Below are 24512 nucleotides of genomic sequence, written 5' to 3'. Positions count from 1 at the left end.
GGGACAGGGTAGGTCTGCTGAGATATGCAAGTCCCTGGGTGGGGGTCTGGTCTGATGCAGGAAAAGGGCTCTGCTGCCCTCCTACCACTGCTCTCCAGGACCACCCCTGGCCTATTCATGGGCACAGATGGCATGTCCAGGACCCACCCCTCAGCTCTCAGAGTTCAGGTGGGTGAACGCTAGTGCCCAACCTGACCCCTGCCACCCACTGCCCTCACCTCAGACTCACACACGGTGGGCTTCCTAGCCATTCGCTCCAGCAGCTCCTCTGTGCAGCTGTGCCCTGGATCAAGGAGAACAGTGACCAATGCCAACTGCCCAGCCCTCCTTGGGCAGTGCCCCCACTCCCAGAGCTCAAGTCAGATCCCAGCTCAGCGCAGGCTTCTCCTTTCCCTTAAAGCACATCTGGTACCAGTTAGCAACTGTGGCTTCACTCTTCCGCCTGTCACCTGGGTGCACAGATGGGACAACCCTACTTGTACTCTCACTTGCTGTGGGCTCTCAGGCACGCCTCCTAACCTCTCTGAGCTTACACTCCCTCGGGAGTAAAACGAGGATAACACCTCCTCCTGCCCACCCTGTGAGGTATTTGTAGGGATCAAGTTGGAGCAGACTTTTGTTGACTGTAGATGGGACTTCTTGGCTATTTGAGAATGACCTAGAAGGTCCATGACACATAATAATTGGCCGTTTTGCTGAGGTTTGGATTCTAACAGTGCAGACTGGGAGCCTGGTGTGAAGGACATGGTCACCCTGCTTGTGAGAGTGATAAGCCAACCACCCAGCATCCTTACCATAGTGTGCCTTTGTTTAAAAAACTCTCTTACAAAGCTAAAGTCCATTCTTTATGGTAACAGCCTCCTACTAAAGCCAAGTATTGATGTTCATCTGAAATGGGGTCACTTCAAATGTTCAGAAATGCAGTGCTGTACTGCATTTCGTGACCAAAATCTCATGCCTTTTCCTAGCCGTGTGACTTCTGGTGAGTTAACCTCTCTGTACCTCAGTTTCATCATCTGTAAAATGGGGATGATAAAAGTCCACGAGATAAGTAGGTATACATGAAGATTAAATAAATAAAACTCTTAGACCACTGTGAGGCACACATTAAGTTCTATGTACATTTAAGCTAAAAGGGGAGGGGGGCAGAAAATGTTGGTTTTTAAATACTTCCACTCTATGAAGTATTTATAAGATGCCTTCAGAACTCCCAATTGTCAATGGGCACATTTTGTAAAGGTTGTCAGCCCCTCCCAACTGTCAATGGGACCACTTTGTTAAGTGTGAAACATGTTACTAATTGGTTGTTACAGGAACCGGTCATTCAGGCAGGTATCCCCTAGACACCCAGCCTGTCCCAGGATACAGCTCGGTGACAATGACCAGCCCCCGACGCCTCTCGAAGGCCTCATGGAAGTAGAGGACACAGTCGTGCTGGAGCCGGGCTAGTAGCCGAGCCTCCCGCCACGCTGATGCCTTTGGCTTGGCCTGGCTGGGGATGAACTTGGCTGCAAACTCCAGGCCAGAGCTACGCTCCACCACACGCCGCAGGTAGGAGAAGGCACCCCTGGGTGGTGACAGACGGAGAGGATGGGATTCAGGCATTGCTGCAACCCTGACTCTCCTCACCCTCCCGGCCACAGACCCAGCCTTTCTTGGCCCCCAGACACCACACCCCACACCTCGCCCACACCTGCCGATCTCCTGGTGGATGTCATAAAAGTCGCTGAGTCTCTTTCCTCGCTGTTCCTCGTCTTCCCGGGCCCCGTCTACCTCCATAGCTGTCTGAGCTGGGGAAGAGATGCCTGGTGTTAGATGGGAAGGGCAAGAGAGAAATGAGGGCAGAGACTGAGACAGGCAGGGTAGATGGAGAAGACAGAAGAGGAGCAAGAATGTTGGAAGCCTGAGTGGGGTGCTGGGGCTGGAAGATGTGGGAGCCCAGGAGTGCAGGGCCGGATGAGTGACTCCTGGACAGGGGCTCATATGGGTCCCAGGGGGTGAGCACTTTGCCCCGGAGCTCCAGCCCACCTGAATGCACGGCCAATTCTGCTTTGCAGAAGACTTCTCCAGCCAGGTTCCGGGCAGTGCAGGTGTAGACACCTCCGTCCTGGGCGCCCGTGCTGAGCACCACCAGGGAGCACTCGTTCTCCTCGTACACGAAGCTCAGGTGGCTGCTCTCAGTCAGCAGCACCTCATCCTGCAGAGTCAGCCGTCACCTCCAGCCTGGGCCTGGCTTCACCTCTACCTGGGACCCAGGTTTACCTCCATGCCAGAGACCCAGTCTCACCCCTATCTCAGGGCCAGGAACCCCTTCTACCCCAATTAGTCCCCCGGTTCCTCACACACCCACCAGCATCACTCAGCACCTCTGGGTCCCACTTCCTTCTAAAACGCACCTCTGGCAGCACCCTTTCTCTTCTCTGCCTCAGCTCCCCTCCTCCTAAGGCTGCCTGGACCCCTCCCACTCTCCCAGGAAATCCCTCCTCCTTTCCCCCAAGCTCCTGGCCAGCCCCAGGCTAGGCCTCCCCTGAGGCCTTGGCGTCACCCTCTGACCTTGTACCACATGACGTCGGGCAGTGGTTTCCCCTCAACCACCACAGCGAAGCGAGCGGTTTCCCCAGCCCCCACCTCCACGTCCTCCATGATGGACTCAAACCGAGGGGCCTCTGAAACACAGGAGGTGGGAGTGGAGAAGGGAGGGGGACAGAATGTTGGGGTCACATGGGCCTGCCTCCTCAGCAACTGAGGAAGAGGCCCTGGCCACCCAGGACCCCATCCCCCGCCCCCACTTCCCAGACCCCAGCCCCTCACCCACTGGGGCTCACAAACTCCTAGCCTGGACCAACGGCTCTCCCTGTAAATCTGTACGTGATGTCCCCTGAATCTCAGAAAACCTAAGCCAGAGGGTGCAGGCTTGCTTTGTTTGACCCTCAGTGTTCATCTGCCAGCTTTGAAATGAGATTTTCACACACAAAAGAAATCTGGGTTTCCTGTCTCTCTTGACAAATCAGGGCTGGCCATCCTGACGGAGCCTCTTCCCTCACTGCATTAATGGACTGGCGTGGAGTGGCTCAACGCTGCCCCCTGTGGGCGATCGCCCTGTGCACAGTCCCATTGAGGGCTTCTCCGACTTTATTGTCCTGAGCTCCAAACTCCACTGAGCCTGTGACCCTGAATCAAGTTCCCGATGGCATTGCCTCTGTCTTGAAGTTTTCTCTCTGAATCTTGTTTAAATGCTTAAGGGGCCCTCTGCCACCTTGGAGATGTAAGAACAAACTGGAGCCGAATCTCAGCTTAGTCCTCTCACATGTGACTGTGATTTTACTCTCTACACATATCATGCAATCGTATTATTTCCTTATGAAGTGGCTTCTAATTCTCGTGATGGAATTAAATACATATTCCAGTGTGCTTTGCAGAGGAGCCTGTAACTTCCTGGTGCCCTCTTCCTCAGCATGGCTGAGGATCTAGGCTTTAAGGAGAGTGGATGGTCAGGCCCTGGGGAAGAGCAAGGGCACTGGGCAGGGACCCCCACCATCACAGGCACACTGCTTGGTTTGATATAGATAAAAGGGAAGGGCATCCTGGGAGTGGGGAAGATCTAGAGCAGTGATGGCGAACCTTTTGAGCTCAGCCTGTCAGCATTTTGAAAAACCCTAACTTAACTCTGGTGCTGTGTCACATATAGAAATTTTTTTATATTTGCAACCATAGTAAAACAAAGATTTATATTTTCAATATTTATTTTATATATTTAAATGCCATTTAACAAAGAAAAATCAACCAAAAAAATGAGTTCGCGTGTCACCTCTGACACGCGTGTCATAGGTTCGCCATCACTGATCTAGAGTGAGATGGATATGGAGGAAAGGGGAGGAAAGAGGCCATCCCACTTGCCCTGCCTGGGGCGGGGAGCACAGTGGGAGAGAGTGTAGACCCAAGCCCCAGGCCTGTTCTCGCCCTGGTTGGCTGGAACACAGTCTCTGTGTCACTGTCGCAGCCAGGCCAGGCTGAGGGCTGGGTGGCCAGGGCCTCTCCCTATATCTGGAAAGAAAGATGAGCCCTGCAGATGGTACTATCAAGGAGCAAAGCGGTGGTCAAGGAGAAATTGACAGGGGATGGGGTGGGGGAAACTGGGCAAGGAAAAGACATGTAAAAGGGAGATCCAGGGCCCAGGTGATCTGCGGCTTCACCCCATCCACCATCCACAGGGGGGCAGTGCGGTTTCCCATCTTCTCATCCGCTCCTGCCACTTCTCTTCCACTTTAAAGATGCTCTCCCTCCCCTCTAGGAATCTGGCTTCTAGTGGGAGGGGAGGATGTGGGGGTGAGAGGGTAGGCTCTATGAAGGTCAAAGCACTAGGTGTATCAGATGAACCTGAACAATTCTTTAAAAGCACCAGAAAATGCCCATTTACCCACGAGAAGCTTGCCTGTGCTAACTAAAATGTCACTTTCTTTGCATTTGGTTGGAATTGTATCTGCTCAGCAGGTAACACTGTTTAGCTGGCGCTGGTCCGAAACCCTGAGTGGCAGTTACATATGTCTAGAGTTAATTAACAAACTGGAACACGAGGCAATTACTACTTAATGCATGCTGGGGTTGAGGGACAACGTCTGTGATGGAGAAATTAAAAAAAAAAAGTCCTCACAGCAAAGGTTGGGAGACTCTGTCCGACAAGTTGAGCCAAGGGCAGCCAGGATCCGGGAGCTGAGAGTCTCCTGATAAGATGCACTCCCTTGGGGTTTTTTTCTTTTTTAAAGTGATCTTGTCTCCCTATGCTTGTTACACTTGAGGTATTATTTCCTGTTGTGCTTATCACAGGAGCTAGGAGCACCCTCTGGCTTTGGAATTGGGTATCAGAGCTTGAATCCTAGTTCCCGGTCTTATTAGGTTGTGTGACTTTGAGCCTGTTATTTACCACACTCTCTGAGCCTCAGTTTCCCCATCTGTAAAACAGGGATAATAACCAACCCCCCATCGCACAGGGTTGATGTAAATATTAAATGAGTAGTTACATGTGAGATACTTGGCACTAAGCCTGACACGTACTCGGTGCTCAATAAATATCTTGTTAGTACTATTACTATTAGTGGTAGTAGTACTGGTATTAGTATGGCCATTAGATGGACAGGCTGAGAGGGAAGACCTAGGACTGGCCAATGGGTGTGTGCACCTGGGGGCGGGAGGAGAGGGCTACGGGCCTCAGAGGGAGGAGAGGGAAGGAGGTCTGCTATCACCTACCTGCCAGTTCCAGTGTGACCGAACAGGCCTGTGTGCCGTGACGGTTGCGGGCAGTGCAGGTGATGGGCCCCATGTCCCGGCGGCTAACCCGGCAGATCCGAAGACAGTACTGGTCGTCATCTGGCTGACTCAACTCGTACACCCCTGCCCGCGCCTCTAGGAGGGCCCCTCGGCAGCTAAGGGACACACGAGAGGGAGGTCACCCAGGACCCAGTAACAGGAGGTCAGGCTAGGACGGCCAGAACTGGACTGCCACTTGTGGGAATGGGGCATGCAAGGCAGGGCCCCACCTCCTCCAGACGACCTGGGCCTCCACGTGGTTGAAGGTGACGGTGACACTGGCAGGCTGTCCCTCCACCACATACACGATGTCTGGCTTGTCCAGCACAGCGGGCGCCTCCTCCAGGGGTGGGCCTGGGAGGAGGAGATCCTTAGGACCCACTGCTCCTCTAACCCTCCCCATCGCCCTGTGAGCTCCATTTTTACAGAGGAGGAAGCTGAGGCTCAGAGAGGGTCAGCACTTTGTCTAGGAGCCACAGAACTGGGACTGCACTCCCAGCTTATCTGACTCCAGAGCCTCAGCCTCGCCCACTGTGAGTGCTGCTTTCAGGAGTGAGAAGGAAGCACTTTGACGGTCAAGGTCGCACCCAGCCACACTGTTCCTGTCAAAGCTCTAATGTCCAGACCAGCCCTTGAGCTCCCACCGAGGGGACCCAGTTCTCTGGCCCAACAGCACCCATCCCCGCTCCAAAAGCACACCCAGGCTCACCTCGCTCCAGCAGCTGCACAGGCTCAGAAGGGGGTGATGGTTTGCTGCTGCTCTTGATGGTGGCACTGAGGACCCGGAAAATGTGGCGAACCCCCTTACGCAGCCCTGTGGCTGACCATCCAGGCTCCCGCAGGCCCGTGGCCAGCGCTGTCCACTGGTCTGAGCCCAGCACCTGGTGCTGCACGGTGTAGGTCAGGGCGTCCGGGTCTGATGGGGAGGCAGCTGTTAGAGATGGGCATGGCTGGGGTGTGCCCTGCTCCACCCCCATTCAGTTCTTCAGGACCCAGGAACTCATCATCAGTCTGCTCTGAGGACCTGTCTCAGTGTCTCTTGTTGCTTCTAACTGCTCTCCATCTGCTCTTGCCCGACCACTGGCCTAGCCAGGCTAAGAGCCAACAAAGTGCCAGGCATGGGGTCCAGTTACAGGCATGGAGGGAGCTTGCCTTGTATCCCAATTCCTTGTTACTATCTGAGGTGGGGAAACTGAGGCAGAGAGCAGGAAGAGGTCATGGACAGGGAAGAAGAGCATATTCCCAGGAGCACGACCCAGGCACCCAATCCCTCTGAGAAAGATACGGGAATGTGGTGGCTCCCTTTGTCCCCTCCTGACCCGGAGCTCCATCCACCATGCAGAGGAGGCAGTCAAGGCTGCTCCTAGCCATGCTCCCAGCACTACGTCCCCATATGCTTCCCTGTGCCTTGCCCCCCACCCCTCCTGGCTCCCTTGGCACCCTTGCCCGAGCCAGCCCTGCCCATGCCTCCATCCCCACCACTCAGCCTTGTGTGGCTCTGACCCACCGATGGCCATGTCCAGACTCCTGGGGGGGTTCCATGTGAGGGTGATCATCCTCCCAGTCACAGCCACCACCTGTGGGGCACCATCTGGGGGGCCTGGAACCACATCTGAAAGCCAAAGGTCAAGCATCTGCTGAGGCTTTTGCGTCCCAGTGGCTCCACAGGATCACCAGGCCTCAGGGGAGTGGGCTGGGGGCAGGGGCAAGGCCAGACGGCTCCCCAGGGGATGGAAGGAAGAGAGCTGGTGCAAAAGCCCCCTTCACCAGCCCCCCTGGGTAGGCCAGAGGCTAGGCTGTGCATGCAGTCTCACCTGTGACATAGAGGTGGGCATAGCAGGCAGCTTTGCCCAGCTTGTTGGCGATGACACTCTTGTAGACACCAGCATGCTGAGGCCCCACAGCAGGGAACACCAATCGATGGACATCCCTGTCTGGGGGGGGGGGGGGAGGGGGAGGAAGGGACAGTAACACTGGGCCTGAGCTAGGAGAATACTTTGAGGGGTGAGCCCACGCCACCCTAGACCTGGCCCTTCACCCCCACCCACTCAGGGAGGAGAGGAGAGAGAAAGAATAGCAGACAAGCAAGAAGAGTGTCCATCGTGTGGCAAACCCTAGGTCCAGACTGCCAAGTCTACACCTGCAGCCCTGGCCCCTCTTGTCTATCCTTCCACACTTCAGGCCCTGCAGCTTCTCACCTTCCTCCAACTGTTGACTGCCCCTCTTCTTCGCACCTCTGGGGAGGGTGTCACACCTCTGTGTCAAAGTTCTATCAAGGCTTTGTTCCTAGGGCCCTTCCCATGGCCAATGGCGGTCCCATGGCCAGCACAGAGCCCCTGAGAGCGCTCCACTAGCGCAGCCCACACTCCACCTACAGCACTGCATGTTGCGTCTCAACATGGAAATCTTAAAGGCACCTACTGTGTAGGCACCTACTGTGTAGGCACCTACTGACAGCTGCCAGAGCACTCAGACTAAACTCCCACCTGGCCACATCCCCTGCTAGTCCTCCACCATCTGACCTTGACAAGCCAGCAGGTCCCTGAACAAGCCATAGGGGCTCCATCTTCAGGTCTTTGCTCACAAAATTTCTCCCTTCTGGAACATTCTTCTCTTACTAAGGCCTTCTCCTTCAAGACATAGTTCAAGGGAGTGCCAGCCTGGGAAACCTCCTGTGCCATGACTGGTGGCCCCACTCAGCACCCCCATCCCTTCTCCCCTCCCCAGGATCTCCATCAGAACCCACTACCTAGCATGCAGTAAGTGCCAAATATATGTATTACATTATAACCTCCAATAAGAGTGTTCTGCTATGCCAGCTACTTGACATACATTTCCCACCCCCATAATCCTTTCAATAACCTTGCAAAATTATCCTTATTTTGCCAATGAGGTCAGAGACATTAATGGACTTGTCCAAGGTCACATGGCTAATAAATGATGGAGCAATGGCTTGAACTTGGTTCCCTCTGAATTCAAAGCTCTGTCCCTACACTGTGTTCCCAGAATGATGATAAGGGAGCTGTCTCCAGCAGGGACAGGAAGAGGAAGAGGCCTACACTATCCTCATTCATATAAGGGCTGTCCCCAAATACCCTCCCTCCTCTCAGTGGTTATCTCCCATGGAGCAGTCACCCATTTATCTCTACTGAGACTATTTATAAAGGAAGAGAAACCAAGGGCCGCTGACCCCAGATACAAACAGAAGAGACGCCAGCTCAGATTCTGAGCCAGACACCCACCCAGGGCCTCAAGCAGATGGAGAGATAGGAAGCCTGTGGGCTGAGCAGACAACTGCTGTGGTGGAGGGCAGAGGGGAAGGACCTCAGTGGTGGCACTGGAAATGGGCACGGCCGACAGGGGGCATCCTGGTTAGGAGGTGGGAGCCAGAGTCAGATGGTCCTTGCCTGCCTCTGAGCAAGTCCTTGATCCTCCGTAAGCCTCAGTTTCCCCATCTTTAAACAGGAATAATCGTAGCTGCCTCACAGGCCCATGGTGAGATCATCCACGCCAGGCTTTTAGCACTCAGGGCCTGGCACACATGAGGCGCTGAGTTTTGTCACCCTGCTGCTGTCAGAGGAGGCCATCATGTGGCACAGAGTGGCGCTGTCTGATGGGGGTAGATGGCCCTTTCCACTGGAGACTCTGATTCCTTCGAGGGTGGAACTGAAATAGTCCCATGGGATACACCCCAGGCTGAGGACACGGTCCCAAATACATCCCTCTATTTTCCTCCAGCTCCTTCTTTACTTGCTATTCATGAATAGCCTTGGCCAAGCATCCTCTCGGTGCCAGACACTGGCCGCATGGGCCTTTTCACTGAAATTTCTCTACTTTACCAATGAGAATGACAATGGTGGCAAAAACAGTAGCAATAATCATAAGATATGACACGTACTGACCACTTGCTATTTGCCACGCCCTAAGTGTTCTATATGTACTTGCTGATCTAATTCTCTAACAAACTGATTACAGATGAGGAAACTGAGGCACAGAGGGGTTCTGTAACCTGCCCACGATCAGTAGCAGGCTGTCTAGTAAGTGTCTAAGGAGCTAATGAGGTCCAGAGTCGTGACTCAGCAAGATGGGTGCTGTGTGGGCTCAAGTCAGGAGGCGACCTCATAGTCTTTCCGGGCTCCCCTCCACTAGATGCCTCATCCTTGACGAGGCTAGAAAAGGAAGGCCTGAGGGTGAGCACAGCGGAGGGCACCACAAGCAGAGAGGTGCTGGAGGGGACACTCCCCAGGGCCCCTTCCCCAGCACGTACACTGCATCATGCGCCGGTCATCACTGCTCTGGATACGGTGGCCATTGTGGAACCAGCTGATGGTGGGGTAGGGCAGGCCAGTCACCTGGCACTCCAGCATGGCCTCCTTGGCCAGTCCCACTTCCAGGTCCTGCAGCGGCCGCAGGAAGTCGGGCATGGACAGCCGCTCCAGCTCACCATGCTCTGGCTCCTCAGGGATGGATGGCATCTTCTCCAGCTTCGAGCTGCAAAAATCACAAAGCTGCCCAGAGTCCCAGAGCTTTGCCTCCTGTCACAGGCTGGGCTGGGGCCCCACAGAGGCAGCCCTGGCAGCTCTGGGCCCCAGGCAGTACCTGGGGCCAGTGGCGGCTGTCCGAGGCTCCTCCACGTAGAGCTGGGCCGAGCAGTGGGCCTGGCCATGGGTGTTGGTAGCACTGACAGCATAGAGCCCCTCATCCTCACCGCCCACATGGGCAATGTGCAGCGAGTGCAGCCCCCCATCCTGCCGCAGACGCAAGTTCTCACTCTCCTCCACGGCGCGGCCTGGGGGGAGAGAGGCGGAATGCACAGCAGACTCAGAGAGGGGTCCTGCTCTCTGGCCCTTGGGGGTCCCCCAACATCTGCAGGGTGGAGGGCCATACCAAAATGAGTCCAGGTCACGGAGGGGGGTGGGGTGCCACTGATCTTGCAGTCGAAGCGGGCCGTGCGGCCTTCCAGCACCTCCAAATCCTCCAGCATCCGTGTGAACAAGGGCGCCAGTGAGGGCCGCACCGTCAGCCGGGCGCTGCAGGTCAGCTCATCTGCGGGAGGGATCAGCACTGGGGCATCCAAGACCACGGAACCCCAGGTACCCCGACCCACAGGCCCCCTGCCTGGGCCAGGAGCTGGAACCCAGCAAGGTCCCTAGGCACTGGAAGAGGCACTGGGCCTTCTCAGGAAGGTAGAGGTCAGCAAGGGTGGCAGAGGCTGCCATGGTGGCTAGGGATACAATGTCCAGGGCCCCAGCCCGGCTCTCCCGTCCTCAGCTCACCTTGCCCACCCAGGATGATGCTCAGCTCAGCAATAAGAGGGGCCTAGAAGGCAAGCCCGTTTCCTCCCCTGCACCCCTTTTCCCTCCCCTTGGAATTCTCCTCTGCACCTGGGTTTTGCCCATACTTCCTCCCACCACCCCAGACATAAAGCACATGCCCCTTCGCCCCACTCCACTGCCCCACAGACAATCTTCTGGGGGAAGTGACAGCACCCGACGCTGACCTGGTCCCTTCCTGCCTACAAGGTCCCTCCAGTGTCACCTTAGGTGCTCATTACCACAACCTGGCGAGGCATTGTCTCCTCCTCAAACGAGGACGGGGACCAGGACAGAGAAGTCATTCATAAAACTAATGGCTGACATTTATTAGGTGGCACCCTTGGCCAGGCGCTGTGCTTTGTTCTTTACATTCATTATCTCATTAATCCTACCGATCCCCGAGCTAGGCATTATCATGATCCCGTTTTTACACATGAATAGTCTGAGCTCAGAGAGATGAAGTGACTTGTCCAAAGTCAGGCGGCTGGTATGCGACGGGGCAGGAACTGGAACCCACACCCAGGTTTGTCTGCCACACCTCAGCAGAGGGGCTCCTACAGGAACAGCAGCTGACACTGACACGGGAGGCCCTTCCTGCCAGGTACTGCTCTAGGTGCTACTCCAAGTGCGTTTACTGAGGCAGGTGTATGGCACCCTCTCCCATCTATCACTCTTCCCCCAGAATCCTTCCCCTCCAACTCTTGGGGGCCCGAGGCAGCCCTGGGGCCCAAGTGGGCAGTTACCTTTGGCCGTGCTGAGCTTGCAGGTGTAGACGCCACTGTCGTCCTCGTGCACGGAGGTGAGCAGCAGCTTGCATTTCCGACCATCGAAATGCATCTTGCATTTGAGCAGCGCGGGCTGCAGCAGGCGGCCACGGCACAGCCAGTCCACCTCCACGTCCGCAGGACCCGCCACCAGGCACTCAAACAGCGCCATTTCCCCGGCCCCCACGTCCACGTCCTGCAGGGGGGCCAGCACGGCCAGGGACCGGCTCTCAGGGTGTGCTGGGGGAGCGGCCACGGGGAGTAGGCACACATGGAGCGGAGACACGGGGTGAGGGAGACACACACGCACACAGAGAGAGACAGACAGACACAGAGAGAGAGATGCATTTTGTTCCTTTGGAGACACAGGGAAAGCCCACCCTCATGGCCGGCCAGGTCTCAGGCCTGGCTTCAGGACAGCGACCCCAGCTGGGCCAGGGAGGGGGAACTCGGGAAGCGGCAGGAATCAAGGACAGTGAAACTGAGGGCAGAGACGGCGGCGGAAAATAATACCACACAGCACACCAGCTGGGTACAAACTGGACTTTATTTGAACTAAGAAACAGGTACTGTGAGTATCTCCACACCCTCTACAGGAGGCCCCTACACCCATGTCAAGTCTGGCTAACTCCCTCGCTCCCAGACAGAGCCTCCCAGACTCTGACAGTGAAAGGGGGAGCCCCACGTGGGCCCTACACCTGCCCACAGCCAGGACTCAGCCAGGCCTCCTCATCAGCGCAGGGCCGGGGCCTCTGGCTTCTGGCCCCTTGTGAAATAGTGTTGTACCGCTGAAAACCCGTTCCTGGAATGGTCAGTGCTCTGCCCCCACTTCATGAGCTCCTTGTCAACAGCCCCGACCCCTCTGGGCCCTCCACCTTGCAGGTGCTATGCCCTGTCTCTCCCCCTCTGCTTTATCCCACGCCAGCTTGGAGGCATCCTTTCCTGACTGTCACAGACACACAGACAGACAAACGGATAGACAGACAGGGCCTGTAGCAGTGGCAGCACATGCACTCCCTGGGTGCTCCCCTGCAGGGAGAGACTGGGAAGGGGTCTTGATAGTCCTCATGGCCACCCCTTCCTGGCACTCAGTCCATGTGGGGCTCCTAGCCCAGTCATATGTCCACTTGGGGAGGGAGGGGTCCACAGGGGCCCAGGGCTACCCTAGGATGCTGCACGGGAAAGGGAGGGGAGGGGAGGGGAGGCTGGAACAGGGTCCAGGCCGGCAGGGTCTGTGGGCAGGAGGCAGTGAAACACAGCGAGGTCCGAGAGGTGCCTGAGACAGGGCGCGGCTCGGAGGGTAGCGGGGGGAGCGCAGTCGGCCCCCTGAGCTCACTCGCCTGTGTACAGACAAAAACCTCAGTCAGCAAGCGGCAGGTTAGTGCAGTACACGCACACGCACACGCACACACAAGCACGCACGCAGCCTGGCTAGGCCCCCAGCACAGACAGCTGTCTCTCCAACTGCCAGGGCAGCACTGCCACGTTCAGCTCCCCCAAGCGCAGCCCTGGGGTGGGGGGCAGGCAGCCAGCCAGAGGCCGGGGCCCTGGGTTTTCTGGGCAGGTAGAGGCCCTGGGCAACCAGGGGAGAGGCATTCACAGCTACCAGGAGCACCCCAAAACCTGAGAGATGTTGGGGAGAATTCCAAAGAGAGAGAAGCACCGAGACATGGGTTAGCACAGAGAAGCAGGGCAGACCAGACCCTGAAGGGGCAGGCGCAGGGCAGGGAATGGGCCAGGCTGTGGGGATGGGGGTTGGGGTGGGGATGGAAGAATTTAGAGACTGAGGAGTAGGCGAACCCAGGAACAGGAGGCACAGGGTCCGGTAACTGAGGCAGGCGGGGCCCATTGGGGCAACCATGACTGTGAGGGTCTGGGCTCCAGCAGGGTCTGGGGATCCTGGAAGCTCTCAAAACTGGCCTCTGCCAGGAAGGGGGGACGATGGCTGAGTGCGGAGCTGAGAAGGGGTTCCCAGCCCTGAACTGTCCACAGGGAAAAGGGAGGTGAAAGGAGAGGCAAATGGCCAGTCCTTGGGAAGAAAAGCACTGCCCCCCAAGGCAGCCTGGCTAGGGCCTGCCATCCCTGATGCCTGAAAGGCCCCCTACCCTTAGGCCCGACTCTGGTACTCAGCCCTCTCCACATTTCACAGCTCTGCTCACCCTGGCACCCCTGAGTCCCGGCAATGCTCCATGCCCAAATCACCCCAAGGGCCCCTCCGAACGGGTCCAACTATCAGACATTCCCACTGCCACCCCCAGCCACAGTAGATTCTGCACAGCAATGAGATGGGTAATAGGAGAGAGGGGCGTGGGTGTGAGGGGGGGCCTGGGAAGGGCAAGGTGACAAAGGCATAGAAGAGTGAAAGAGAGGATGGCTGGTGGCAGGAACAAGGTCTCTGGCTGGCATCAGGGGCAGGTATGCCTGAGCATGGGGAAGGCAGTACTGGGTAGTAAGCTGAGCACTGGGCAAGTTGCCATGTGGCCTGGGAAAGTCACTTTCCCTCTCTGGACCTCAGTTTCCCCAACCACAACATGAGCAGCTAAACTTGGGGCTCTGAAGGCCCTTTCAGTTCTGGCATCCCGTAACTAAGGTTCTGTGAACATTGGCAATTGGGCAGGAATGAGGCCGGGGCCAGATGTGTGTGTGTGGGAGGGGGGGGTGTTCATGGGGAGTGGGATGTACTCACCTCGGACCTCCAGGCGGGCCTCGCACTGCCGAGCGCCATACTCGTTAACTGCTTTGCAAGTGTAGAAGCCAGCGTCACCCCGCTCAGCGGCCAGGATCCGCAGCCGGCACAGCCCACCCTCTGCCTCCTCCGCGAAGCGCCGCTTGTCTGGGCGCACGGGCTGGCGGTTTCTCAGCCTGTCAGAGGGGCAAGAACTCAGTCCCAGGGCCCAGGGTCCTCACCTGCACATGAGGAAGTGGGGGCACAGCGCCAAGCTGGCCTCTCCTTCCTGCTCATCATTTGTCCCCTCCCCAGATCTGTCCCACTGACCATGGGCACCCTGGGTTACAGATAGGTTTTCACCCTGACTCCACATCCCACCTCCACCAGGAACTTCCGGATCACGTCTTCCCACCTGGGTATCTCCTTTCTTGGAACTGAACTGCACCTAGAGTGGCGCCATGCTCTTCAGCTCTTAATAGCTCTTAAATTTCCTCATGTCTTATTTTTATTTCTTTATAATGAACAGGTAGCTTCCCCACTTCCCCAAAGGGACATGAAATAACTTACAATGTTAAGAAATCACACTGGGGACGAGACAATCAATTAAAAATGAAGTAGAACCCAAACCAATAAAAACAATAACCTGAGCGAACTAATCAAAGCTCCAGGCACCTGGGATGTAGCACCACATATGAGGCCCAAATTTAACGCCGGGCTCTGGCAGCTCAGAAACAAATGGTTCCACCTGGGCTTAGCACAGGGCTGGGCGCAGAGAAGGCCTCAAAAATCAGCCTGTGGTCAATGGACTGGGGGTGGGCAGCCTCCTCAGGGAGTGAGATGGCTCCAAGCTCTTCGGCCCAAGTGAACAAACCCCGCCTCCAGGAGGAAGCCCCCAGTGAGCCCTGAACGCAGGCGGGGACAGAGGCAGGGGCAGGTTGGGGGAGTGGCACCACTGTACCTCGGAATGTGGCCCCCTACAGATCAACGGAAAGTCCACCAAGGGCCCAGTCCCCTCTGTCCAGAGCCAGATCTCACAGGGCCAGGCCTGGGAGGAGGGGAGCTGGCAGGTGGTGGTTAGCTGCTACTCACCAGGAGACCACTGGCTTGGGCTCCCCCTGCACACGGATGCTCATGGTAACATCTTGGCCTTCTCTTACTGACTGGTCCATAAGGGAGACCTGCAGGGAACCCCAAAGTGTCAGGGCCCAGCTGCAGCTCCTTGGGGGTTAAGGGATCTGGGACAGAGGCCTCTTCAACCCCAGTTTGACCTAGGCTGGCTCTCAGTTAATGGGGTCAAGCTCCAGGCTGTGCTAGAACCTGGTATGGCCCCAAGAACAAGAGGCCACACAAAGGAATGGAGGTAGTCAGGAGGCTGAGGCTGGGCTCCGTGATCTGACCTTGAAGGTGGGGGGCGCCTTGGAGCCAGCATCTGAGGAGCGGCGGTTCTGGCTGGGACTGAGCTTCATGGTGGGGGGTTGGGGCCAGGTCTCCCCAGGCTCCGGGAACTCCTCTGGGGGGCTCAGGTACTCCTCATCAGAGGTGATGGGGCTGCTGAAAGGGGATGTGGACCCACCTGGAGGAGAGACAGAGGAGAGACGGTGGCACATAGAGGGATGTCAGGAGAGGAAGGAGGGCAGAGAGACTGAGAGAGCTATACATGGATCAGCCTGAGATCAAGGACCTGATAAGGTCTGGAATGGGAGCCCAGGAGGTGAGACGACGGTTCCTGCAGGCTGGCCCAGCTGTGACCTCACTTCCCGGGGCTTGCTTGCTATATGACCTTGCCAGGTATTTCCTTCCCTGAGTCCCTGAATCCTGTCACAGACTCTCCTAATACTGACCCTGCTCATCCTCCTAGCAGGGGAACCAGAGGGAATGGCCTGGGGCCAAGGATTCAGACAGCAGAAGGGCCACTCCTGGGCCTTGTGGGAGACGTGGAATTCCACTGGAGCCTGGAACCCACACATTCCTGGCACAGAATCGCAGGCTCCTAATGCAGGTGGTTCACGTCTCTGGACCCCAGGGTGGCACAACTAGGACACCCGTATCTTGGGTGAACTGGGCCTAGTGCAGAGGAACACACACCTCAGACAAGCCCCATCCTGACCTCAGTGCCAGGGCCAATGAGGTGGCACTGTTCAGCCTGCCCTTCCCCCTCTCCGTTCTCAGCTTCCTGCCCCAGATACCCCAGGAGCACCTGTTGGCCCCAGACCTAAAGCATGGGCCCCCAAACTCTCAGGAGATGGGAGAGCAGAGTTTGAGTCATCCACAAAGAAAGGCAGCTGGGGAAGAGGAAGGGGCACCAGTGTGTCTTTGGGGGAGGGGTGTCTCCAGGGCCCTGACGCCCTCCCCTGCAACTGGCCAGGGGCCCAGCTTCACTGAGCTGGCTTCTCGCCGACTGCCAAATACAGACATGAATCTGCCACAGCCCCCTGGCCCCTCCTCCTGGTTCCCCCACCCCAAGTCCCTGTGGCCCGGCCCCCCACAGGGCTGCACCCCAACTCACCTGGAGATTCTGCCACACAGACCCCAGCCTGAGCCTGTCCCGAAGGCTCTGTCCTGGCACCAGGCCTTTCCGCTGCCTGCCCACTACCCACCCTGCCAGGTTCCCCAGAGAGCAAGAGCCCAGCCTGCCCAGCCCCACTCACTCGCTGACCCTGCTGAGGCTCTGCACAAGGTCCTGGGGGAGGGGAAGGGAAAGGTGGGGGCTGGCCTGGTGGGGACAGGCTGGGTGGCAGGCAGGCAGCTGGCTGGGGAGGTGGTTCCTGCTGAGACCACAGGCAGCCTGGGCCTGGAGTGGAGGGGGAGGAGAGGGGAGGGGCAGAGTGCTGGCGGCTGTATTTAGCCACCCTGCTCATTCCCCAGCAGCAGGATCTGCCTTTTCTCTCCTTACAGCTCTGGACCCTGACAAGCACAAAGCCCCCTCAGTGGCGCCTCGATTCAAAGCACCAAGGCCTTGGTCCCCAGGGGAAGATGGGGTGGCAGCATCCAAGATGCTTGCCCTGACCCACTCATTTCAACGAGTCCACCAGAGGAGGTACCGAAGGCAAACAGCCCCGATGAGGCCCCTTGCTCTGACCAAACCACTGAGATTCCCAACAAGCCTCAAATGCTACGAGCCAGGCCACAGCCTGTTTTCTCTGGTGCTGAGAATCCGAGAACTCGGCTCCCAGAGAAGCCCCTCTCCATCTGAGTGGGCCCAGAATCCCATCTCTGTCTCCCCATCCTGCCATGGCAGGTTTGGCCCAGCAGCCACCACAGGACACTGGGCCTGTGCCCAACACTCTTCCTACGGGTGCTACCAGTTGGCAGTTGTCCCTCCCCTCATCAGCCCCACCAGGGCCAGCGGTCAGGAGGCAGGGGCTGCTTCCCCCTCAGCCCTCACTACCAGCACCCATCTGTATTTGGGGCGAGGAAGGGGCTTAGAGACAGAGCAGGGGAGCTGTGGAGAGGTCACATGTCCTTCTCCCTCCTCCTATCACCCCTGCCCAGGGCCACATTCCCAAGCTATGACTTGTGTTTCCCATCATTGCCAGTGAAGAGGGGGGGGAACTGGCAGAAGAGGGGGTTCACCATTCAGGCTGGCTGTCTTGAGGTGGGGGTGGGGAAGGAAGTCAGAATGGTCACTTGGTGAGTATCTGCTCGGGGCTTGCCATTAGCTGATGCTGAGATCACAGGCATGGCCTCTGAAGGCAGGCACCCCCTCCCCTCTGTGGATTCTGGTGACCTCTTGAGTCACCTCCAGGTTGGACAGCGCTGAGGCCACTGGCCCAGGGAGGGAGAGGAGAGATTAAAGCTGATGGGTAAAGTTTGCAGGGATCCTCAGAGCCCTCTGGTGGTGGCTAGGGGAACAGCACCTTGGGGCATCCAGTGGCCAAGCTAATCAGAGTCCTTAAAGCCCCTCAGAGAGGGGGCTGTCAGTGCAGCCTAAGCAGGAGGCTCTGGCTACAGAAGGGCCAGAACTGGGCCTCTCTGAAACCAGACCATGGCCCCCACCCCTCTGGGCTCCCAAAATTGTGTGGCCAAGGAGGCTGATCAGGGATCTCTGTCTCCAGATCCCAGAGCCACTACGGTTCCACACCAGGCTCTGGTACCACCCCTTTTCATTGGCCCCTCCACCAAAACCATCTTTGTAGCCAGTCCCTACATCCCAGCTGTGCTCCACCCACAAGGCCAGCTCTCACTGTGGGAAACAGTTACCCCAGCCAGGGAATGGGGAGCAGGTACCCCCCAAACCCAAGATGCACAAATGTCCACCATGTAGGTGCTGCCCTTGCACACCCCACCACTGCAAAACACACTGACTCTGCATATGTCTGGCCTGTCAACACTGCTCCCAGGTCAATCAAAGTACTGGCATCGGGGAGCCCACAAGTCAGGGTCCCCTACAGGACAGGCGTCGTGTGAGGCCCTCTACCTCAGGGCTTCTCAGCATGGTCCTTGAACCACCCACAGCAGGACCACCTGGGAGCCTGTTTAAACTATAAATTCCTGGGCCTCACTCTGACGCCCCAAAATTAGATTTCTTGAAACAGAGGTCAGGAAATTGCATTTTCAAAAGCACCTTGTTGATTCTTATGCACATGAAAGTTTAGGGACCTACACAATCCCCATGTGAGAAGGAGGATAACCCTAAGAGGTGGTATTACTCAGTCCCATCTCACTCAGCCACCAAATTTCAGCGCAGGGCTCTGAACCTCAGAGGTCTGGCTCCATAGCTCACGTGTTCCCACTATACCACCTGGCCTCCCACCTGTTCAAGGTCCCTAACTCTAGGGCAGTGGTTCTCAAATTCACCATTCACCAGAATTACCCACATAGCTCCTAAAAACACAGATTGCTGGGACCTGCCCTGAGTCTCTGATTCACTAGGTCAGGGCTGGAGCTGATGATGTGCGTCTCTAACACATTCCCCTAGGTCAGTGGTCGGCAAACTGTGGCTCGGCAAACCGCGGCTCGCGAGCCACATGCGGCTCTTTGGCCCCTGGAGGGTGGCTCTTCCACAAAATACCGACTTCTGCGCATGGGCCACGAAGTTTCAATCGCACTGTACGTGCGCGCCCGCACGTGGTATTTTGGGCCTAGGTCAGTGATGGCGAACCTATGACATGCGAACTCATTTTTTTGGTTGATTTTTTTTGTTAAATGGCGTTTAAATATGTAAAATAAATATCAAAAATATAAGTCTTTGTTTTACTATGGTTGCAAATATCAAAAAATTTCTATATGTGACACAGCACCAGAGTTAAGTTAGGGTTTTTCAAAATGCTGACACGCCGAGCTCAAAAGGTTCGCCATCACTGGCCTAGGTGATGCTGGTACTCCTGGTCTGGAGACAACACTTTGAGGACCACTGCTCTATGGTCTCCTCTGGCCCCCAACCTCCACTCCCAGACAGGTCCTCATTACCCTTTGCAGATGTGTGTCTCACCCAGCCTCTGTGTGTTATCCAGGTTGTTCCGGGGACTTGGAAAGTCCTGGGGATCTCTACCCCCCACTGTCAGCTCACACACAGACCTTGACTGTCCACGAAGACCACCAGGTATGGCTGCAAGAGCTAAGAGTAGCCAAAGCACAGCCATAACCTGAGGAGCCTTCTGGCTGATGGGATGACAAGCCAGATACACACAGGACTATAAGAGCAAACAGGAACAAGGAAGGTGGCAAGAGAGGGGCAGAGAAGGCCACAGTAGTGAAGACAGTAGGACATTACTTCTGGCCCAGGGAAGAAGAGGGGGCTGAGGGAAGGGGTGTATTAGAATAAAGAGTTAGTTCCATTTAAGCAGAAAAAAAGCAATCCTGGAAGAGGAAACCACGGGAGCAAATGTTCAGAGGCAGAAAGCGTGTGCAGAGAACTGCAGCTCAAACCCTCCGGCTACAGAACTAGGTAAAGAAGAAAGAAATGGGACGTGACCATGTTAGAGCAGGTCCCTCCCGCTGCCTCAGCTGCCTCCAGCCACCCTCAGATCAACTTCAGGTGCGGAAGATGGAGGCCAGCTTCCGTGCCTTCCCTGAGGGCTAAGGGAGCTCCTTGAGGTGTCTGTGGAAGGGAGTATGTGCTGGAGGTTCACAGCCTTGCACGTGGCCTGGCTGCTCACAGCCGACTGTCCACCCGCACCGTCCCAGTGGGTTTCTCCAGGGGCCATTTGTTTAAGTGCCTGCTGTGCTAATCCCACCATGAAAGGGAGGGAAAAGGAGAAGAGTTGTGCTGAGAATGTTTTAATTTTGGTTTAAAAATAGACAAGGAAGCAGAGAGCATTTCACATGGTCAGCCTGACCTAGGCATGGAAGTGGTTCAGCTGTTACGTATGGTTATTTAGGATTGCTGTTTAAGATTGCCCCATGTTAGATCAGCGTTGGCACCCACAGTAAATTAGGTCCACGTTCCTCTGATAGGCTGTGTGTGAGGACCCCCGTTCTGAGGTAGCAGCCCTGGGGGGACACCTGTTGGGACAGACCTGCTTCTGGGAGACAGAAAAGGGGAGGGAGGGCTGAGTCTAGTTAAGAGACCACACTGCTTTCTTTCGATGCTGTCCAGACCCCATCAAGGATGGGCCATGGGGCCATGTGGCATTCAAGATCCCTTCCACAGGCAGCCACTGACTTCATAAGTAAGAATCTGCTGGGGCCAGGAGAAGGGGGCAGACAGGAGTGCCATAATTTCTTCCTTTCCTTTTATATTCATGACCTCCCCAAACCACCTCTTTTCTGTTGTGATCATGTCATCATACAGATGGGACCAAAATGAGCTTTGATAAGCCATTTCCTCTGGACCAAAGGTCCTTAGCTGAATCTTCAGCCCTGCAGAGCCTCACAAATCTGACTGAGAAACCAGCTCAGGGGTTATGATCCTTGCTGTTCAGATGAGGACATGGTGGCCAGCTAAAGCGAAGTGGAGAGGCCAAGGTCTCCGCTGGAAAATAGATGAGACCTGTGCTTGAGGGGAGGACTGACAGCAGCAGAACAGAGGCCTGGGTACATGAAGCCACCCATGTCCCCCTTCCTCCTGACCAGAGCCCTTGGTGGGGTGAGCCAACTGTGTGCACACTGGGCACACAGGGAAACAAAGCAGGACCACCGTCACAGGGGCGGGGGAGGGCAAGAAAGGAAAGAAAACCCAAGGGCATCGGCAGTCTCTGCTCCCACCCCCACCCCATGAGCTCATGAGCACAATTCTACCTGAACCCCGAACCTCTTGAGTAGAGGAAAGGGGACAGTATGGTGCAGTGGTTAGGAGTGCAGACTTGGGAGATCCAAGGGCAGAGCTTCAAATCACCATCCAGCTTCCCACGGACCCTATGCTCCTATGGCTGAGCAAACACGGCAACCACTAGCCACTGAGATGATTTAAATGTACATTAATGAAAATGAAATTAAAAATTCAGCCCTTCAGTCACACTAACCACATTTCAAGTGCTCAATACCCACATGTGGCTAGTGGCTACCATATTGGACTGTGCACGTATATAGTAGTTCTATCACAGAAATTTCTATTGATCAGCACTACTCTAGAGCACTTTGCTAAAGCTTTCCAAGTCTCAGTTCCCTCATCTGTAACATGGGCATAATAATAGAACCTACCTCACAGGGTGGATTAAATGTGAGAACCCAGTCAACACAGGGCCTGGTATATACAATGTGCTCAGGAGATGCTGACTAGTCATGTTATTTTCATCTGCCATCACACTATGTTTATTTTTCCATAGGTGAGTATTTCACTCACCTCTTGCTTACAGCACCCCAGGCAGATTACAGATGTGAAGTAGACATGCTGGCCTCGTGCTATCTCTGTGTCGCTTTACTCTCCACATTTTTACCTTCCCATCTATAAACTGGGAATGTCACCACCCATCATGTCCCTCCAAGAAATATACAGCTGACCCCGAATAACAGGGGTTTGAACTGCAATGGTTCCTCATACACGAATGTTTCTCATTGATCTGAGCGGTTCAAACCCCCGTTGTTCAAGGGTCACCTGGCAGTCGGGAATCTGCCCACAGGGAGGCCCAACTAAAGTTAAATGAGGGTTTTCTACTACAATGGCAGTAAGTGCCCCTGACCCCCAAATTGTTCAAGGGTCAACTGTACATGTGTGACGTAGCTCAAGTAAGGGAAGAGACGTGAAAGGGTTTGGGAGAAAGCATATGGCACTCCGCAAACACACGAAACTATTTCAAGAGATGTAGCACTTGGCACCCAGTTGGGACTCAATAAATGCCTGTGTGATGGATGCAGGCAGCTGTGAAACGCTTAGCTTCAGTTAAGCACTTCTCACACCCTCCAACCCACTGTCCTGATACACACACCCTTTGGGAGCTCAACTCAGCAGTTATTCAGTGAGGTGGGGCAGGATGAGAGGGATCCAGGGCTGGGTGGGGCTGCCAGAGCTGGTGAGGACATTGTGCCCCCCAAACCACAGCACCAGGGTAACTACATTCTCTAGTTGCCAATTCCCTGTTCCAGTGGTTCCCAACCAGGAACTGAGATTTGTGAGCCCTCAAAAGCAGGTCCTGTTGGGGTAGGAACCCCAAGAGGGCACTGGGCAGCCAGTCCTGGTTACCAAAGGGGTTGGTGAGGAGCAAGAAAAGAAGGTGGTTCCACAAGGCCTCTTCCCAAAATACACTAGACACTCCCTCCCTCACCCTACTCCTACCCCACCCACAGCCACACTGGAACACCCTTCCCTAGCCCCCCTCCCACTCCCTACAAACTCCAGGCCTGGGACCCCAGCCTTTGCCAAATGTCTGTGCCACCCACTGGTTCCGCCCATTCCTGCTGCTCTCCCGGTCCACTGGCCTCCATCCAGCTGCTCTGGACCAAACAGAGCCTTGTAGGGTAAGAAAGTCTGCTTCCTCCACAAGAGCTGAGTCTGGACCCACGTGCCTGCCCCTCAAGCCCTGGAGCCTGGAGCCAGTCTGACTTTCTGGAGCTATGCTCTGGGTGCACACCCTAGCTCCCCAGGGTGGAGAGGCACAGAGATGCTGTGACATCTGGGAAATATGGGGGGTTGGGGGCTGCGGGCTTGGCAAGGACAGGGAGGAGACTCCAAGGCATAAACAGTATGAAGAAAGGAAAGAAACGGGAAAGACAGCTTCCCGAAGCTTCGAGGGAACCTGAGCTCCCGTGCACAACAGCATCACTTAATAATGCTAACAACTAGCATTTGTCTATAGCTTTACAGTTCATAAAGCTCGTTCACACATTTGCTTTCTTTCTTGCGAATAGTATAATTATCTCTGGTTTACAAATGAGGAAACTGCAACTGCAGGGAGGTTCAGCAGGCAAAGACGAGTGCAGACAGCTGCCTTGCCCCAAGCCTCCTTCCCAACCATAAAAGGCTCCCAAATGGCCCTGCGCCAGTATTGGGGAACACCCCCCGCCCCACTCCTTGCCAAACAGTCCAAGCCAGGTATTGACCAGAGTCCTGGACCCATGCCTGGGCCCCCTAATCGGAGCTGGGAGCTGAATCAGAAGCAGATCCCAGAGGTGATGGAAGGAGGGAAGCACACAGTGGAGGGACAGTATGTTTCCTTGAGGTGGGAGGGGCAAGGGGAAGGAGAGAGCCTTATATCTGAGCTTCTGGGAGGGGTCTGTAAGCTAAGACCTGCTCTTCTGCAAAGCGAGAGAGTTACAACCATAAGGATGTAAAGCAGGACTTGGACTCAGGTCAGATACCACCAAGAACTCCCTGATGGTGGATGGTGAAGGTGCCGAGGCCCTGACCCACAGCAAGACAGGCTCTGTAATCTTGTCACCAGCAGGGCTGAGTGAAAGAAGGGACAGAACAGCGTGTTCTCTCGCCCCTCCTGGCATGCCCACCCCACCCGCTGCCAGTCTAAATCCCAGCCTCCTTCAGGGCCCTCATGTCTCTCCATCCAGCATCCCACAACACTGACCAACTGTTCGACTCTCCTAGGGACAGGGTTGATCTGCCCTGCACTTTCTTCCAACTTAAGTCCTCTGGTGGAGGGTCTTCACCCAGCGTAATCTCCTTGAGGGTTGAGTCTGCATCTTTTGCTTCTGGAATGCCCCTTTCCCAGCCTCAATTCCTCCTACCCCCACTGTCCAGGGTCAACACATTGTTGGGCCCAGTGACCTGAACGAGTTGAACAGGCCATGGCCATGGACATGGACACCAGTCCAGCCCTACCCTGAGCCTGAAAGCAACTGGGCTTAAACCCAAAGGAAGTAGTCTGACACCAAGTGAGGACTTTCATAAAAATAGAAAACAGAGCAGCCTCAGTCACTGTCACCTCCCAAGAAGTGGTCTCAGCTGGACCCTCTTTAGAGCTTTGGGTTCAACAGAAGGAACAAGGGAGGGAGGAAAGCACTTAAAAGCATCTCTCTTAAGGGAGCAGGGGGGCTGCTCTGGAGAGGAAATGACCTCAGAGGTTCCTGATGGTTTTTAAGCCCTTTGAGCAGGGAGATTCTTTTTCTCTGAGACTCACGGATAATTTGCTT

At 55.7% G+C, this 24512-nt stretch overlaps 1 protein-coding gene across 1 annotated transcript in view; it reads right to left on the bottom strand.

The window, feature by feature from the left end:
* Positions 1-24512, bottom strand: part of SPEG (striated muscle enriched protein kinase) — a 55762-nt gene that overhangs the window by 14193 nt on the left and 17057 nt on the right. The window contains 17 exon segments of the mRNA XM_070422209.1: positions 219-276; positions 1367-1567; positions 1694-1790; positions 2029-2197; positions 2554-2666; positions 5245-5420; positions 5535-5658; positions 6014-6220; positions 6812-6916; positions 7119-7238; positions 9572-9795; positions 9904-10093; positions 10192-10350; positions 11363-11623; positions 14070-14245; positions 15141-15229; positions 15449-15624. Coding sequence (XP_070278310.1) covers positions 219-276; positions 1367-1567; positions 1694-1790; positions 2029-2197; positions 2554-2666; positions 5245-5420; positions 5535-5658; positions 6014-6220; positions 6812-6916; positions 7119-7238; positions 9572-9795; positions 9904-10093; positions 10192-10350; positions 11363-11623; positions 14070-14245; positions 15141-15229; positions 15449-15624 — 2645 coding nt within the window.

This window comes from Myotis yumanensis, unplaced genomic scaffold (assembly GCF_028538775.1).
Source record: "Myotis yumanensis isolate MYYU_CA2020_CCGP unplaced genomic scaffold, mMyoYum1.0.hap1 SCAF_8, whole genome shotgun sequence".
Classification (NCBI taxonomy): Eukaryota; Metazoa; Chordata; class Mammalia; order Chiroptera; family Vespertilionidae; genus Myotis; species Myotis yumanensis.
Note: the sequence above shows the minus strand (reverse complement) of the source record. Positions and strands in the feature narration are given on the sequence as shown.